We start from the raw sequence: 17,686 nt of genomic DNA, 5'->3' as shown, positions 1-17,686 counted from the left end.
TTGGATATGGTTTGGAAAATAGAATATGATAGAAGACCAACAAACTATATCAATCATACCTCCACAACCTGTAGAGGATGATATAGTTGTTATAGATACTCTAAGGAAAAGGATTGGATACAGTAGACTAATTGTTGTGACTCTTAGTGCTATGTAAATATTCTCTAAATTTTTTTTTTCATTTCAAAATCAAAAAGTTGTTCATAAAAAAATTAAAAAAATAGGGGAGGATTGATTTTTGGTTATAACACTGGTGTCATTTCTGGATCTCTACCACTGATAACAAGAGAAAAAGGTTTAAATACAGTTCAACAAGGTTTAGTAGTTTGTAGTGTACTATTAGGAGCTTTGATTGGTTCAGTTGCTGGAGGTTTAATTGCGAATGTTATTGGTCGTAAACCTGTAATTCTTTTCACAGGTAAATAACTACTATTATTTTTGTATACTATTCTTAATCTTACAAATATATTTTATCAATCTTTTATAATATAGCAATAACATGTATTGGTGGAGCAGTTAGTTCTGCTGCGGTATCACCTCTAGGACTACAAGCATCACTGAGAATTATTTTGGGATTGAGTGTTGGATGTGCCTCTGCTGTATGTCCGCTGATGGTAGCTGAAGTTGTACCAGAGAATAAAAGAGGTAGGTTTGGTTCTGTCTTTCAGATATTCATTACCATCGGTCTGTTATGGGGAAATGTTATGGGTATCATTCTTAGAGCATCACCTCATGGTTGGAGATGGATGTGGGCTGTTGGTGCAGTATGTATCAATAAATTTAAATATAAATTAAAAATAAGTAAACTTACTGTTGTTTAGGTTCCAGGATTTGGGGTGTTAGTAATTTGGTTCCTTATTCTAGAGTCACCTAAATGGATAAACGAAAGAAAGAGAAAAGTGGCACGTGATAAAGAGCTTAGACTTTTGGGTCAAAAAGATCCATCTCCATGGACAATTCTTCGCGAACCAAGAAATAGAAGACCTATGGCAATGGGTGTGATTCTAGCGACATTCTCCCAACTGACTGGTATCAATGCTTTTATGTATTTCTCAACGATTATTTTTGAATTTGCTGGTTTCGATCAAGAATATGGACCTATTACAGGTTCGGTAAGTTAGTTATTTAAGATCTAAACAAAAAGAATGATTCATTAACAAACTTATTATTTTAATAGACTATCTTACAATTTTGGAATGTTTTAACTACTTTTATTGCAATGTTTTTAGTAGATAGAGTTGGTAGAAGAATTCTACTGTTCACAGGGTCAATTATTATGACTGCATGCGATTTGTTGATTGCAATCTTCTTTGTAACGTTGACTGGAGCTGTAAGAGGATGGCTCTCGATTGTAGCACTCTTTACTTTCGTAGCTGCATTTGAAGCATCTATTGGTACACTGTTTTGGTTCGTTATCAATGAGATTCTAGATGACGATGTAAAGAATATCGGTGCTCCAATCATCACCGGTCTGCAATGGCTATTCAATATGCTTTTGTCTTTTCTCTTTTTGTCTGCAGTCAGGTACATTGGTAAATCAACAATGTTTTGGGTGTTCTTTGGTATCGGTTTATTTTGTATTATTGCACTGGCAATTTGGCTGCCACCCGAGAAAGGAAAGACAACAATGGGTGTCGCCGATGACGATCCCAACGGTGGGCCAGAAGCTGAACCCTCGAATGAAGATGAACCACACGACGATCAAGCTAACAATGAACACGACGCTGGTGATCCAGATAATCTCTATCTAGAGGAGAGCAAACCCGATGACACTTTCACAGCTCCACTTCAACAAAGAAAAAGAGCTCCAGTTGAAATGGAACAATAACATTTACACTTAATAATAATTATTTATTATCTTCTTTCACAAAAGATTTAGATTTGTTTATTTTTGTTTGTAAAAAAAGAAACAATAAATAAATCTTATAATTTTAAATATATAATATTCACATTATTATTTTATTGTGTGTATGATCATGATATTTATTATATCTTAGCTTCTTCTGAATAACCAATTACATCGATATAGGAATATGGTGGATAATAGTAATGATTTCTATCATAGGTATATGGAACGGATGCTTGGATAAGTATTTCGACATTGGCAATAAATAGACCATGGCAAGAACCTCCAGGACAATTTACAACAAATAAACTCTTCACGGTATCACCTTCATTAATTGGACCAGTAGTGTAGGAACTGGCCGAAACGAATTGTGAATCCTTTGGTGCAATGAAATTTGTAATGGTTCCAAGTGTCTTTGGTAATCTAATTGTCGAAAAAAAATAATTGAAATTAATATTAATCGATATTTCTTTGCTGATTTAATTATTATCAATATTCTTACAATTGTAATTCAGATAAAAATGGAATTGGATTGGTGTAATCGAATTTTACATTGAAAGTTGTTTGGTTACCATTTGAAAATGCTACGATATCCACATTCAATGGCCAGATTGCAACACCAAAGAAAGGAGTACCACGTGGAGAATCTTTCTCTGTGTAGTTCCACAAAGCTGTGAAGTTAGAATATGAAAGTGTATAGACTTGTGGTTGACCATCTCTGTCCCATGGATCTAAAGTAGTAATTGTTTCAAGATCATCCTTTTAAAATAGATTATTAATTAAAGATACAACAAGTAGTTTATAACTATTATTAATAATACTATTATTACATACATTGTATCCAATGACAACTCTAAAATGACCACCTGGATCTTCAAGTGAATAATGCATCAAAACGATAATTGGGATGTTCAGCGAAATAGCACTCTTCAAACCATCCATCCATTCTTCGTTCGATGAATAACCGACTGCATTCAAACCATATGGATAATTAGGAAATCCGTGATTCAATTCTTTTTTTTTCTTGTCTGTTCCCTGTGATTGACTTTATTATTGTTGTAGTTGATGAACGATTGTAATGATGATGATGTGATCAGAGATTATAGTAGTATAAGTATAATGATAAAACATAAAAAAAAAAAACAAAAACGAAAATACATTTCTTACCTTAGAATAGAAAACTGAGCAGTTCTAACGATGTCATAGGAACTTGTTCCTTCATGCTTTGATGTTCTTGCAACATCATCTATTTGCTCTTGATTAATGTCTTGACCATAGTATCCAAATACCATTTGTAACGAGGCATCACCACAGTTATAATCTGTAACCTGACTGAATAACACATTTATTTAAAAAACGAAAACGAAAACAATATGAAGATCAGTTTTTTCGTTTCAAACATAACTGATGATTAACTAGTTAGTTCAAGTGCTTACCGATGATAAGGTACGGTCTTAATCAAATATTCTGATGGTATTGCATAAGCATAGCAAGAGTACCACGAATAGATACCAGCCAATAAAATTATAAAAACTATTGGATTTTTCATTTTTATATCTATCTATCTATTATATTTGTGTTAAATTATTTATTGTTGTTAAAAACAGTAAACCTTAAGGTTTGATTTTATTCAAGACCATCTAATTATTAAAATATCTTTAAAAAAAAAAATTGAATTTTTTTTTAATTAATAAAGAAAAAAAAAAATCTAAAGTTCTTACAAAAAATTTAGAATCTTTTGTTGGGCATCTTTGCAAAACTTAATCTTGGACCTACAAAAAAAACACAAAGAGGTGATTTAAAAGAAAATAATAAAACTCCCCGATTGCAATAAAAATTACAATATTTTATACAAAAATTTATTTTTATTAAATAATATCTAGATTTTTTTATTTTGATACTATTATTATAAACATCATCTCAAAGAATAAGGAACCTAAAGCAAAAATCACTATTTTGTTTCAACAGGAGTTGTATCATTAAAACTTTTGTGTAGAATCAATACTTTAAAGCATAAGAAATGGAATTTTTTTTTTAAAAAAGTTGAGGTATATAGGGTTTATTTATAAAAATTGTTATATTTTGTATACAGATAATACACTTTTTGTTGTTTTTTTATCTAAGCAAACGTTCAATAGCTGCATTTACATTTCCGTTGGTTGCTTGTAATGCTCTAATATTGTCAGCTTCATCTATAAATCCCATATCATTGAGTTGCTGTAATTGAACTTGGAATCGCTGGGCAGGTGGTTCTTGGTCTTGTGGTGGTGTAGTTGGAGTCGATCCACCGAAACCTCCGAAACCACCCATACCACCCATACCACCACCGAAACCTCCCATTCCGAATGGATCCATTCCACCCATTCCTCCCATTCCACCGAGCATATCGTTACCAAAGAAACCATTGTTTCTGAGTGTTCCCATAGCCTGTTGCATCTGCATCATCGCTTGGAGATTGGCGGGGTCAGCCATTCTAGTCCAAAACTCTGGTCTGGCCATAGCTTCACGCATCGCTGGGTTAGAGTCAACCATCTGACGCAATGTTGGATTGGATTCGACCATCTGTTGCATCATCTGTGGATTTGAAAATAGTGACTGTAGGGCTGGGTTGTTAAGCATCGATTGGAGTTGTTGTGGATCCATATTATTTAACATACTCTCCATATTACCCATTCCACCCATTCCTCCCATTCCACCCATTCCTCCCATACCACCCATTCCACCCATTCCACCCATTCCACCAAACATATTGAATGGGTTGTTTGCTGGTGTTGTTCCTGTTCCTGTTCCTGTTCCTGAATTTCTATTTGCGGTTGATTGTTGTGTATTTGTCGATCCTGTTGAAGCTGCTGCTGGTTGCTGTGGAGCCCATGGATTTGGTAGTGGTGTATCGGGATTGGTTGCTGGAGTTGAACTTGTTTGATTTGAGGCATGTTGTTGATTTGCTGCTGCATTAAATAATGGTTCCTAAAAATAATAATTAAAATTAGTCAGTTGGTCAGCTAATTAGTTTCAACATAACTAAAATAATTCTTACTTGAACATTTGTATACATTCTTCTAAGTAAATTAAATCCTTCTGGATGATTTTCAATATTAACCATAGCTCTATCGGCATTTCTCATTACTTCACGCATCAACTCTGGGTTTCTCATCATATCAAATGTTTGTCTAAGTGCCTATAAAAAAAACAACCAAAAAGATATTAATTAACTTTATAAAAACAAAACGAAATGAATCGATTTAATATACATACTCTTGGATCATTTAATATTTGATTCATTTCAGGATTTCTATTGAGAACTTCTCTCATTTCAGGGTTGCTCATAATCATCTCTTTGAAAACATCGGGATTATCAAAGATACTTTGGAAGGCTGGTGAGTTTAGCATTTCTTGCATCATCGGGTTCTGTAACATCTGTGACATATTGTTGGTCATACCGGGAATGGGTGGTGGTTGACTCGATGCTGTATTTGGGTTGGGTACTTGCTCTGTGGGTGGTTGAGGTGGTGGTGCTGCACTCTTTACCAAATGTACAGTATGTCCATCTTTAATATCTAAATATATTATTATAATCATTATTAATTTCGATATCAATAAGATTATCAATATCAATATCAATATCATTCAATAAATATTGATTGATTGATTGATTGATAAAGATCTATATCCTATAACTTAAATAAATAATAATAATAATAATAATAATAATAAAGCACTTACTGAATTCCTCTAATTTCTGATGATCTTTTAATACATGACCAGAGTAAATGATTCTTTGTTGCTCCGGTGCAATATTTGACTTCTCACTTAGCAATCTCTTAAACTCTTGTACGGTAATCGAAAGTTCTACATCGAGTGAGAACTTATCACCTGTAGATGCTTTAACATTTATGTTGACCATGATGAAATTTCTTTTTCTTTCTATTTGAAATATAAACTTATTTTAGAAAATGAAATATATATATTATTAAAATATAGGTGAAATAATATATCTGTCTTTTTTTGTTTTAATTATAATTACAAAAAACTAATTAAAAATAATAATAATAATAACAATTTAATGACAAATAAAAATAAAATAAAAATAAATTAATTGTGGATCACAAAAAAAAAACACAAAAAAACAAAATATTATATTACATTTTTTATTTTTTACTATTATTATTATTATTATTTTTATGAACTTCAAAAAAAAAAAAAAAAAGAATGATAAAGTTTTTTTTAATAAATTAATTTACAAATATTTTTTTATTTTTAGATTTCTTTTTCCACTTCCTTAGGTTCTAAAGAATAATATGAATAATAAATTATCGTCATTGTATGTGTTTAATTTAAAAATATTGATAAATTATTGTTGTTTGGTTGTAGTTGTTGGACTTTTTAAAAAAAAAATAGGTTGACTTTTTTGAATTTGACTTGAATTTGACCATTTAATTAATTGGTTGATTGATTGATTGATTGATATTTATATTATATTAAATTCTTAATTCCAATTATTGTCATCATCATCGTCGTCGTCGTCATCATCGTCATCGTGTTGACGACTTCTTGTAATCATTGATTCCAATGAAGCGGAATTTGAAACATCGACTGCTAATGGTGGAGCTGGAATGAAGATATCATCGTCATCATCATCATCATCATCGTCGTCATTATTATTATTTGTATTATTATTATTATTGTCGAAAATCATTGGTGGTGGTGGAACAGATGGTGTAGATGTAATAATTGGTAAATCATCTGAAATCTCTGGTGGAAGTACTGAAAGTGATGACAGATCAACATCTTCACTACTATTATTATTATTATTATTATTATTGTTATTCTTGTTATTATTATTATCATTATTATTATCATCATCATCATCGTCGTCATCATCATCATCATTATCATTATTATCATCACTGTTGTCAGATGGAACAACTGGAGGTGGTGGTGCTTTCGGTGATCTAATGAATGCGTCCAAGCCTGAATCAACACTTGATTGTGATTCCAAAACGGGTGGAGGTGGAGGAGCGGATGTCGAACTTGATGCTGGTGGGGCGGCATCCGATGTTCCATCTGGATTCCTAGAAAGATAGTTATCAGTTAGTTTTCATTCATGAATGATTTTAATAAAGGATTGCATTTGATTATACATACAAGATTGCATTTGGATTGAGACCGTCGGCAATCATCTTACCCTGGAAGGCAACAAGTGGAACACCCTTGGCAAAGAGGTTGAAATATGGTTTGTAACGAGGATCGTCACGATAGGTAATGGCTGCTGAATTTGAGTCGGAAGAAGATCCCGAAGATGATGATGGTGGTGGTGGTGGAGGTGGTGCCGCTGCCGAGGAACCGGGTGGAGGTGGTGGAGGTGGTGGTGCAGCGTTGGTACTGATTGAACCGGGTGGTGGTGGTGGAGGTGGTGGTGCAGAAGCATTTGAAATGTTGTTGGCTGTTGTTGTTGTTGTTGTGGAACCTGGTGGAGGTGGTGGAGCGGCCGAAGAAGAAGCTCCGGATGCGGTATTTGTCATGATTGGTGCATTTGCGGTGGGCAGCGATTCCAAACCATCGATCGAACCCAACTTGATCTCCAGCAGCGACATTGTCACCTCCAAACGATTCAGCTGATTGCTAACGTCAGTGAGTTTCTGTTCACACAAATAGTTGAATCTATTCAAAAACTGTGTTGTATTGATCACAAAGTTGTTGACATAGGACAATGTCTTCTTGTGAGAGATAGCTGCAACATTACGGTAATCAACATAGACTTGCATTGTAAAAATATCTGTTGTATTTTGAGATATAATTAAATATCTCAAATATTTCTATTAAAAAAATATTAAGCTGTGGTCTTTGTTTTTACTATTACTACACCTAAAGTTATTATTATAAATAAATATATCTATTAAATGTTGCAAAAATAATAATACTAATTCTCAATTATGAATGAAACAATAAATATCATAAAAATTGAAATTTTTTTTAAAAAAAATTTTTTAAACCTTTTTAACTTTTCAATCGAATTTTATAAACATTATTAAAAATACACTGTAAATCTACTTATTTACAACCTTTAATTCATTGATTGTTTGTTTTAGTTTTTTTTTTTTTTTCTTTAATCGACCAATATTAATGTTAATTGATTCAAGATTACTTAAACAACAATGAATAACAAATTTTATTAAATAAAAAATTTTATTTTATTTATTTAATATTCTTATTTCTAAGATTTTTATAAAAATAAATCATATGATATGTTTGATAAAAAAGTATTTGTTCTATCATCCATGGATCTTGGCAATGCAACGTGGAGAAACTGACTGCAATTAAAAAAAAATATTTTATTTGTGTGTTAAAATAATGAATCATTGAAGGTGCACACTTTTTTCATTTTATTTTTTTTAATTTTATTTTTGATTGATTTTGACCTGTTTTTTTTATTGTTATTAAAAATAAGTGTATTTTATATATATATACATATTTAGAGTTGTTGGTTAGTTATAGTTAGTTAGTTAGTTTGTTAGTTATAGGATGGATGAGCTTTTCGAAATAAAGAATTACTATTATCTTGGTAATTATCAAGCGGTTGTCAATGAGGTCAATAAGAGATCGAAGCAATTGCGTGCCAAACAAGATGCAGAGTGCTATATGTACAGAGCGATGATTGCTCTCGGTGATTGCGATATGGTATTGAGAGAGATCAGAGAGTCCGAAGCGAATCCATCGCTACAGGCCGTTCGTCTATTGGCATCTTACACTCAATCGCCAAATGCCAACGCTGAAACTGCAGTCGCCACCGTCAAGAAGTGGTTGACCGATGGTGTTGACTACAACAACCCAATCGTACAACTAGTTGCATCAACTATCTTCTACAACGAATCAAACTATGAAGATACCTTACGTATTCTTAACAAAACTGATAATTTAGAATGGTAAATAATATATTATATATTAATATATAACATAATATGCGCATATTTATACTTATTAATATTATCATTTAGTATGTCATTGCTAGTTCAAACATATTTAAAGATTGATAGATTGGATTTAGCAGAGAAACAATATGCACAAATGAAATCAATCGATGTCGATGCCACTCCATCTTTAATTGCTTCTACATGGATTGCAATCACTCAAGTAAGTAAAAAGTTTAATTATTATTATGATGTATAGCAGTAAGAATGATAATATTAATTAATGTATTTACTATTGTTGTTATGATCATTATAATAGGGAGATGAGCAGGTAAAGGTTGCTTTATCAGTATTTGAAGAACTCTCTGAAAAGTATGGACCAACTTCACTCTTGTTGAATGGTCGTGCAACATGTGAGATCTTATTGAGAAGATTCGAAAAGGCAGAGAACTTGCTGTTGCTCTCACTCGAGAAGAATTCAAAAGATCCAGATACCATTGCAAATTTAATCGCTTGTTATATTCACATGAAGAAACCAGTTGAAGTTACAAATAGATATTTAAGGTAATTACTAATGATCATTCAATTAATCAACTAATCAATGCAATACAATACCCATCTAACGATTACTAATAATACTTCAAATATTTTAGTCAACTTAAATCGACATCACCTAAGCATCATTGGCTTGAGTCACAATTACATGCAGAACAATCTTTTGATAGATCAAAAACTAGATTCGGTGTATAAATAGTAGTAATAATATAAATAATATAAATAATAATAATAATAATAATTAAAAGTAATAATCAATTACTATTACCTTTGATACAATCATTAAGAAAAACAACAATAAAACAAAACAAATTATTATTTTTGGTTTAATTAACAATCAAACAGTTTTTATTATTAAACCAAAATAATGTGAAAGACCTCAAGCTCCTTTTTAATGAGGAATTGGATAAGCTTATTTATTTTAAGTCAATTTCACCTCTGGATTGGTGATTTATTAGTTTCAAAAGTATACTTATTGCTATCTTGACGTATTGTTTTTTGGTCAAATTTATTATTCTATTTGAAGGCGGGTTAAATAGTTTGATAATCCAAATTGTGTGTTTAGAATACAACATTCAAAATAATAATGATATGTATTGAATCAAATTATTGGTTTTTTTTATTGTTAATAATAAAGACAATTAATAGTAAATATTATACTTTTCAGAGATAGTTCTCAACTGTCTTGGAAGTATATGTATTTACCGGTCATGTTCTTGATGATCACTTAATTGAAAGTCTTATTTTTGATACTGCTTGCAAGTAATATATAATTATGAATGTCTACTTTATCTTAGAAATAACCTAATTTTCAGTTTAAAGATTTCTTTTTTGACAGATCGTACAATTGCTTTCTCTTGTCTTGGAGTTGTAACTTTAAGAATTGGAAAACAAATTTGGAGACTTTGAATTATCAGAGAGTCAATTGAAAACAGTAAACTTATTATATATAAAATTAAATTTATTTCATTTTTTTAATGTATTAATTCTCTGTTTTCATTTTTTTCTAATTAACTATACTTTAGAGTTTTTACACAACAACAGAGAGTGGCATTGAACCATTTTATGTTTCTACTTTCTTCAATCCTTACCTGAAGATGACAACATTCAAATCTAAGCACTGGACACAACAGAATAGAATTAAAATAGAAGAATGCGTAAACAAAGTTTATAACAGATATGGTGGTAATGTAAACAGGATCCAACCAATGGTATCATTAAGTCCAATTTGGATTCTGCAAAATTTTATGACTGGTTACTTGTTTTTCAGAATATTAATCAGCTCTCTATGTCATAGACATATATCCAGCGAAAGCAATTGTACGATCTACCAAAAATGAAAACAAAAATAATAAAAGGTTTTGATTTGAGAATAAGACTTAAGAATTCTTCTTTATTCTCAAATGAATAATATTAACATAATATTATTCTGATGTACTATTATATTATTAACAACAAATAGATATCAACTCAATTATTTCAAAATCTAACTAAATAAAAACATCTTAACATTTTTTTAAAAAATACAACAACAATATAAAGATATCATAAAATGATATCGATATATAATTTATTATTAATATTTCGGAAACATTGATTATTGTTTGTTTATATTCTATTTAAATATATATATATCATATTCTGTATATTAAAAGTTAGAGGTTGGAGTTGGTTGGTTGCTTGTTTGTTTGGTTATTGTATAGTGGGATTTAATATATTTAATGATTTTTGATTGTTTTGTTTAGTGGAATTTTGTGGTTTTAGAAAAACTGGTGGTACGTGATAAAAGATTCTTTTTGAGTGGACTGTGGAGTGGCGAGTTGTTGTCGTACGAGTTGAGTGAGTGAAGTTGAGGTGAGCCGGCTAGTGACGATGATTCCGAGGGTGATGTTGACACCGACGACGAATCCGGTGAGAGTGAAAGTGGCGATGAAGGATAGGAACTGGCGAGTGATGTATATGATTTCGTAGAGTCGGTACGCTTGTGGAGTGTCTGGCCTTGCGATTGCTGTGCTATCTCATTGACCATCGTCACCATGACGTCTTCCATCAGATTACCGATGAATTCGTTGACGTAGCAGTTGATCTTGATCGATGTAACCCATTGGTCACGCTCGGCTTCTGTCGTCGCCACCAAATTGATCACCTTGCCCTCGACGATCAAACTGAATGGCCAAACATCCTTCTTCTCTTGATTATTTAATATTTGGACTTGCACGGCTTCCGACAACTCGATCGTCTTTATATTCTTGGTGTGCGCTTGGTTCTTACAATAATACAAATATCCACGTTTTATCTTGAAATAGTATTTGGTCATTGATTTCTTTAGTTTTGTACCTTCTTTCATTAAATATCCTTCTTTTTTAAATTCTCCAACTAAATATATTTTTATATGGAAAAGTAAATTAGTAAATTGTTGTTGTTTTTGGTGAATATAGATAAATTATTATCAGATAAAACTTACCATCTATATTATTATTCATTTTTTGTAATTCAACTAATAGTTGAGATATTGTTTTAAGTACATCTTCTTCATCAGATGTTTTCATTGAAAGTTCAAAGTATGGACAACCCCAGAGTTTGGCGAGGTCGTTACCCTCTTGGGTGGTGACTTGACGAGCCAGTGTCAGACAATCAGACTTGTTGGCGATGAGTATACATGGGATTTTAGATTCGGCCTTGCATGCCAAGACCTTCTTTCGGAGTGACTCGAGTGTTGTAAAGCTGTTGCGGCTGGTAATACTGTACATAAAGATGAATGCCTGTGTGGTATTGAGCTTTTCACGCGTCAGTGATTCCTCCAACATCAAACCACGGGTGTCCACCAACTTTATGAAATAGCGAATATCGTTCATCTGTGACTGTATGATATTCTTTGACCATTCGGTGGTTTCGCGATAGCTGGCGCTGAACTGTCCGGCCAGACAACGTTGGATATACTGTGATTTTCCGGTGAAGAGCTCGCCCAGCACCATGATCTCGGTGGTCTGTTGGATTTGAGCGCCAGTCTTGTCGGAGGCGTTGGCGCCGTTGGCAGCACTAGAAGCGGCGCTGCCAGATTGCGATCCATTAAAGTGAGTGATACGATGAAGTAGTTCAGAGATACAATTGCTAATCAGTGGCTCGGACGATGGTTCGAACGTTGGAATCTCTGTGAATGGATATTGATACAACTCTGCCAGACGTTTCGCTTCGGCATACGATACTTCACGCTGACGTTTCTCGCCTGATTCGCCATCGATTTCGTGCTCGCCATAGCCAACCATGGCCATCATGACATTCTCTGACGATTTGTCGTAGAGAATCTTGTCGCGCAACGTCGAGAATGCATTGAATGATTCACGCGAGTTGATGTTATATACAAATACAAATCCGTGACCCTGACGATTGTAGCAGTCGTTGATTCCCCAGAAATCTTCTTGGCCGACGGTAGTGTGGATGTTGACGTTGTAGGTGCCGTTCTTTATGGTGACTGGACGACGACATGCAATGTCCAGAGTTGGATCCTTCTGGAAGTCATCGTTGTTGAGGAAGGAAGTGATGAAACGTGCTTTGTTTGAGAGTTCATCGCCAATCACGACAATGTCAATCTCTTCGGCCACCTTCATCGAGGAGAGCGACGGTGTGGAGCCGAGCGAGTGTTCCAGTGAGTAGGGCATGTCAGCGCCATTCGGCGAGTCGTCCATTCCCGATGCTGCAATACTCGGTCTCCTTAAGTCGAGTCTTTGTAACATACTGTTCATATCTGAAGAAGAATGTTGTAACGGAGAAAGTGTTGGAGATCGCTTCGAAATTTGGAGAAGTTGTTGCTGTTGTTGATACGACAATTGCTTTGGTGATGACGATCCTCCAGTTGATTGTTGTAATTTATTGCTGTTGTTGTTGTTGTTACTTTCTTTATCTTTACCAAAAAATATGGAACTTGATGATCTTGAAATAGCGGAATGATTTGATTCTGGTTTCTGTTGTTTTAAGACACTCTGCTTGGTGGGTAATGATAAGAGTTGATCGAAATTGAAAACTGAATTACTTTTTGAAACCTTTATATTACTATTATTATTATTATTATTGTTTATTGATTTAGAATTTGGAGAATTATTATTAGTTAATGAAAAAGAATCTTGATGATTCAAATCTAAATTATTATTATAATTTTTAGTTGATATTAAATTTGGACTATTAATTTTAATATTATTATTGTTATTGTTGTTATTGGTATTAGTTGTTGAATTCGTTGCGATGTAATGCATGGTTTAAAAAATGATGATGATGCTAATGATGATGATGATGTTAATTAATGTGTGGTGGTCGTGGTGTGGTAGTGGGTAGTGGTTTGTTATTGTATAATGGCGTAATTAATAAATGAACAGAGATATATAGGTTTATATATATTAAGATAGGAAATATTGAATTTGGCAAGTATACAGGTGGACAGATAGCAAGCAGTTACGATAATTATAAATTCTAAAGAATTTGTAGAGTTTGGTGGAGGGATAGAGGTTATATTATTATTGTTGTTTTGTATAGTTTTACTTGAGAGATTAAGAATTTCACCAAAAGTAGTTAACTCATATGAGTTGATTTGATTGAATGGATATCTGAAAAAACAAAAAAATAGGTTGTTGGAAACAGGTAGGTAAAAAAATAAATATGAATAATAATATTATAATAGAAACAAAGAAGAAGAAAGGTGATAAGTTAAAGCAGGTTCGTTATAATTAATTAAAATTATAATTATAATTGGTCGACAACAACAATTCAAATGGATTGAATTGAATTGTGAAGCAGTCAAAGAAGATACAACAACAATAAGAGTTGATTTCAATTAAATTAAATTGTATGTGTTGTGTGTGTGTGTGTGTGTGTGTTTGTTTGTTTGAATATAATAAATATATAAAGAAAGAAAAGAGATAATTATTATTATTTGTGTGAATCAGTCAATCAATCAATCAATCAAAGTAGTATAATCAATTTTGGTGGTTAACCTAATAAATGTATGAGTTTGTGTGAGAGTGTGAGGGTGTGGTTGTTTTAACAATATTTAATGTTTTATTATTGTTGGTGAAGTTAAACAAATAACTCTGGTGTGTGCGTCAAGATGATTAATGTTTTAAAATATGTGTTTAGTCTATTATATATGTATTGAATTGTATTGCAATAACTAATAAGTGTGTACGTTGAAACACACAGAAATCACAAATCAATCTAACACAGACAAGTAAAAAAATAAATAACACACTTAACTGATTGAGTGTGAAAACAATGTGTAGTAGTAGAGTATTGAGAGTGTGTGTGTGATGAACAGTACTGAAGATGTTGTTGGTGTTGGAATTGACTGATTTGAGTGAATGTATGAATGAATTTGATGACCAGCTTGATTAGAGTAGTGTTGTTAGCTATGAATTTAAACAATACAATACTACTACTGAGTGACCGATCGTAGATGGTGTTTCAGGATGAAGACGAAGTTGTTGGAATAAGTGGTTGTTGGTATTATCTACACTGTTTTACTGTTGCTAATTGCTATTGGCTATTGTGTTGTTGAGATTCCAATAATGAAAATATTACTTGTGACCAGTTTCCAAAATAATATTGTGTATTCTGATCGATTTTGGATTTCTGATAATGAAAGTGATGGTGGTGCGTGTGGAGTTAAGTGAATGTAGATGATGATTTAATAAATAATAAATAAATAAATTAAATGGATAGATAATAAATATTTAAATAAAAAAAAAAGAAAATATAATTTAGCTGTTGGATAGGAAATAAATATATAAAAATAAAGATGATAAACTGGTTAAATGTTTTAAATTTAAAATTTTGAGGTGGCGGATTGTGCTTGTTTAATGTATTATTATTATAAATAAATGTAATAAATGAAAAGAAACCAATTTTAGCGTTGTGAGAAAAGAAAAATGAGTATATAAACTTAAAAAAGCTGGAGAACACGAATGAGAATGAGGAATGAACTAAGTTTAGAATAGAGTTGGTTGTAATTATTGTATTTTAAAATAAACAATGAATAAATACAATAAATACTAGAATTAATTAAAGAATGGATGGCGGATGGATGCCTGCTATCAAATGTATAAATAATGTTTGCTATTTTGCTTCTTGAAGTTGAGGCTGCCAAATTTAACATTGCAAAACGACAGTGTGAGAGTGTGGGTGTGGAATGAGATTTCATCACACCACAAAATCAAATAAAACATTCACACAATAATTTGAAACTTCCAGTTTACTCAATACTGGAGTACTAGTAGAGATCGTAATTAATTGATCGTGTGTGTGAGTGTGTGAGTGTGCTTTGTTTTGCTTTTCGATCAAATAATACTCTACAATTACCATGCTTGTATTATTATTATTATAGAAGAAGCTGGTTGGTGAGTAGTAAGCAAGTAGGTAATAGTTATTCTTTATCATCGTCATCCAATGGTCATACGATAAATATAGGTTAACTATACTTGAGGGATGATGGGGAGCTGCTGCTCTCTTTTTTGCTCTTTTGGTAATATCCGTGGAAATCACTTGATTACACACACCACAAAAAGTAAGATCATAAACAAAACAACAAAATATTAAACCTGACTAAATGTCATTTCTTTTGACAGTTTTGATTGGATTGGTATGTACAAATATAAATACATACATACTAATACAATATAGTTTGACGGGGTGGTATTTTGTTACTGCTTTTTTGTTTTGTTTTTATTAAATGTGTGTTGTGTGTGATAGGTAGTTAGCAGTGTGGTTAAGATTGTAAATGAATGAATGAGATAACAGTGAAGTGTTGTGTAGTAGTAACGACTGTTGTTGTTGTTATTGTTGTTTTTAAAAAGTTTGTTATTACAATGATTGGTGATCGTTTTTATTGTATCAATAACATGTCTTTACAAGATCTTGCTTCGAATGATTGCTAATAAAACGTTGTCTTGTAGAATTTGAACATGTTTTAAAAACAAACAAACAAACTTTAAATGGAAGGAAGACAAACAAACACACAATACACTGTAGGTTGAAATACAAGTAACTCCCAAACTTTGATGATTCTCGGGATTACTGTGTTGTTATTATTATTATTATTTTTACTATTGGTTAGATATCCAATATTGACTGATTGGTTTGTTGTGTGGTTAATGTTTATGATGGTTGTTCAAGTCAACTTTTCAAGTCAGTCAGTCAATCTGATCTGATACGTAATCAAAACTGTATATACAAAGAAGGCAATGTAAACTAATAATAGATTATTAATAGAAAATGATAGGGTGGTTGTGGGTGGGACCCATCTTGAGATCCTTGACAAACAATAACAACGCTTTTGGTGAGATTACCAAATTAATTAATTAATGCAATGCAAGATATCTCTAGTATGTTGGGTGCTATTGTGACTAACTGTCACATGTGTGTGATGAATGACCGGTTGAAGTTGAGAAGTGAACAGATCAAGAGTTGTACAAATACATATTTTACTACTAAAAATAAATGTGTGTTGTTATTTTTAAAGTATTGATGGTAGCTGTAGTTGTTGTGGTAAATTCAAGTCTTTTAGATCTACCACGGTTTGATTTGATATGATATGATTATGATTTCGTTTTGTTATTTTTGCTATTGTTATTATTAAGTAGTCCAAGTTTTGTTATTCTTTTGCTATTGTTATTGATGTTTTGCACATTACCTTTTATTTTATATTGTATTTATATTATATATATCTATATCTATCTATTTTAATTATGTTACTATGAATACACTATATAATAATTATTAATCTGTGTTTATAAGGACAGAGGGAAGTACTGCAGGAATAAATTGAATTAGTAAGTGGTCGACTTGTTTGGTCTACTTTGTTGCTTTGTGAGTGTGTGAAATAGGATATTGTTTGATTCTTCTTGAAAATTATTGGGCTATATAAATGTGTGGTAATTTTAGATTGTTTTGTGATTTATTTGGTTCTGGATTTAATGTTGTTGAAATAAAATAAGCAATGATAAAGTTACAACAACTAATTCATACTCTCGACGTTTTATTATTTATTTATTTAAAAATGTCTTTTGATTATTTACTTTGTTTTTTTGTTTTTAATAGTTAATCAATATTGAATGTGAATATTGCTATGAAATTTATATGATTGGGCTATTATATTAAAGTGTGTTGTGAGACTTTCTTTAAAATTTTATAAGAATTGTTGTATAAATGAAGGGATATGTTGTTTTGAAAATTATTACAATGAAATGATATTATTGATTTATTATTAAATCTCACAATTTTAATTGAATTGATTTGATTGACAGCAATAGTTTTTTTTTTTTTTTTTTTTGCAAAATAATAGAGTGAATAAATCGAAAAGGAGTTGGTTTGTTGATGGTAGTACAAAGTTTTT

General features: G+C 31.7%; 6 protein-coding genes across 6 annotated transcripts; 2 read left to right on the top strand and 4 right to left on the bottom strand.

Annotated features, from left to right (window-relative positions):
- Positions 1-25: 25 nt before the first annotated feature.
- PPL_03303 (sugar porter family MFS transporter) lies at positions 26-1,828 on the top strand (the record flags this gene model as incomplete). Its single annotated transcript, XM_020574270.1, has 5 exons — positions 26-153; positions 225-418; positions 493-764; positions 822-1,112; positions 1,178-1,828. 5 exons carry the CDS (start codon positions 26-28, stop codon positions 1,826-1,828), a joined length of 1,536 nt encoding a protein of 511 aa, XP_020436342.1.
- A 158-nt stretch (positions 1,829-1,986) lies between these two features.
- On the bottom strand, positions 1,987-3,395 carry PPL_03302 (uncharacterized protein; the record flags this gene model as incomplete). The annotated part of the gene is made up of 5 exons (XM_020574269.1): positions 1,987-2,269; positions 2,349-2,605; positions 2,681-2,891; positions 3,014-3,178; positions 3,283-3,395. The coding sequence occupies 5 exons, from the start codon at positions 3,393-3,395 to the stop codon at positions 1,987-1,989; spliced, it is 1,029 nt and encodes a 342-aa protein (XP_020436341.1).
- A 566-nt stretch (positions 3,396-3,961) lies between these two features.
- On the bottom strand, positions 3,962-5,750 carry sonA (UAS domain-containing protein; the record flags this gene model as incomplete). Its single annotated transcript, XM_020574268.1, has 4 exons — positions 3,962-4,813; positions 4,884-5,024; positions 5,102-5,403; positions 5,570-5,750. 4 exons carry the CDS (start codon positions 5,748-5,750, stop codon positions 3,962-3,964), a joined length of 1,476 nt encoding a protein of 491 aa, XP_020436340.1.
- A 582-nt stretch (positions 5,751-6,332) lies between these two features.
- PPL_03300 (WASH complex subunit 3) lies at positions 6,333-8,228 on the bottom strand (the record flags this gene model as incomplete). The annotated part of the gene is made up of 3 exons (XM_020574267.1): positions 6,333-6,918; positions 6,992-7,662; positions 8,220-8,228. 3 exons carry the CDS (start codon positions 8,226-8,228, stop codon positions 6,333-6,335), a joined length of 1,266 nt encoding a protein of 421 aa, XP_020436339.1.
- A 140-nt stretch (positions 8,229-8,368) lies between these two features.
- On the top strand, positions 8,369-10,218 carry copE (coatomer protein complex epsilon subunit; the record flags this gene model as incomplete). The annotated part of the gene is made up of 6 exons (XM_020574266.1): positions 8,369-8,769; positions 8,842-8,977; positions 9,074-9,318; positions 9,408-9,496; positions 9,977-10,006; positions 10,148-10,218. The coding sequence occupies 6 exons, from the start codon at positions 8,369-8,371 to the stop codon at positions 10,216-10,218; spliced, it is 972 nt and encodes a 323-aa protein (XP_020436338.1).
- Positions 10,219-11,050: 832 nt separating this feature from the next.
- On the bottom strand, positions 11,051-13,559 carry PPL_03298 (pleckstrin domain-containing protein; the record flags this gene model as incomplete). The annotated part of the gene is made up of 2 exons (XM_020574265.1): positions 11,051-11,685; positions 11,774-13,559. The coding sequence occupies 2 exons, from the start codon at positions 13,557-13,559 to the stop codon at positions 11,051-11,053; spliced, it is 2,421 nt and encodes an 806-aa protein (XP_020436337.1).
- Positions 13,560-17,686: the final 4,127 nt, after the last annotated feature.

Source organism: Heterostelium album (assembly GCF_000004825.1).
Source record: "Heterostelium album PN500 unplaced genomic scaffold PPL_scaffold3, whole genome shotgun sequence".
Lineage (NCBI taxonomy): Eukaryota > Evosea > Eumycetozoa > Acytosteliales > Acytosteliaceae > Heterostelium > Heterostelium album.
The sequence above is the reverse complement of the archived record's forward strand: the minus strand, read 5'-3'. Positions and strand labels throughout refer to the sequence as shown.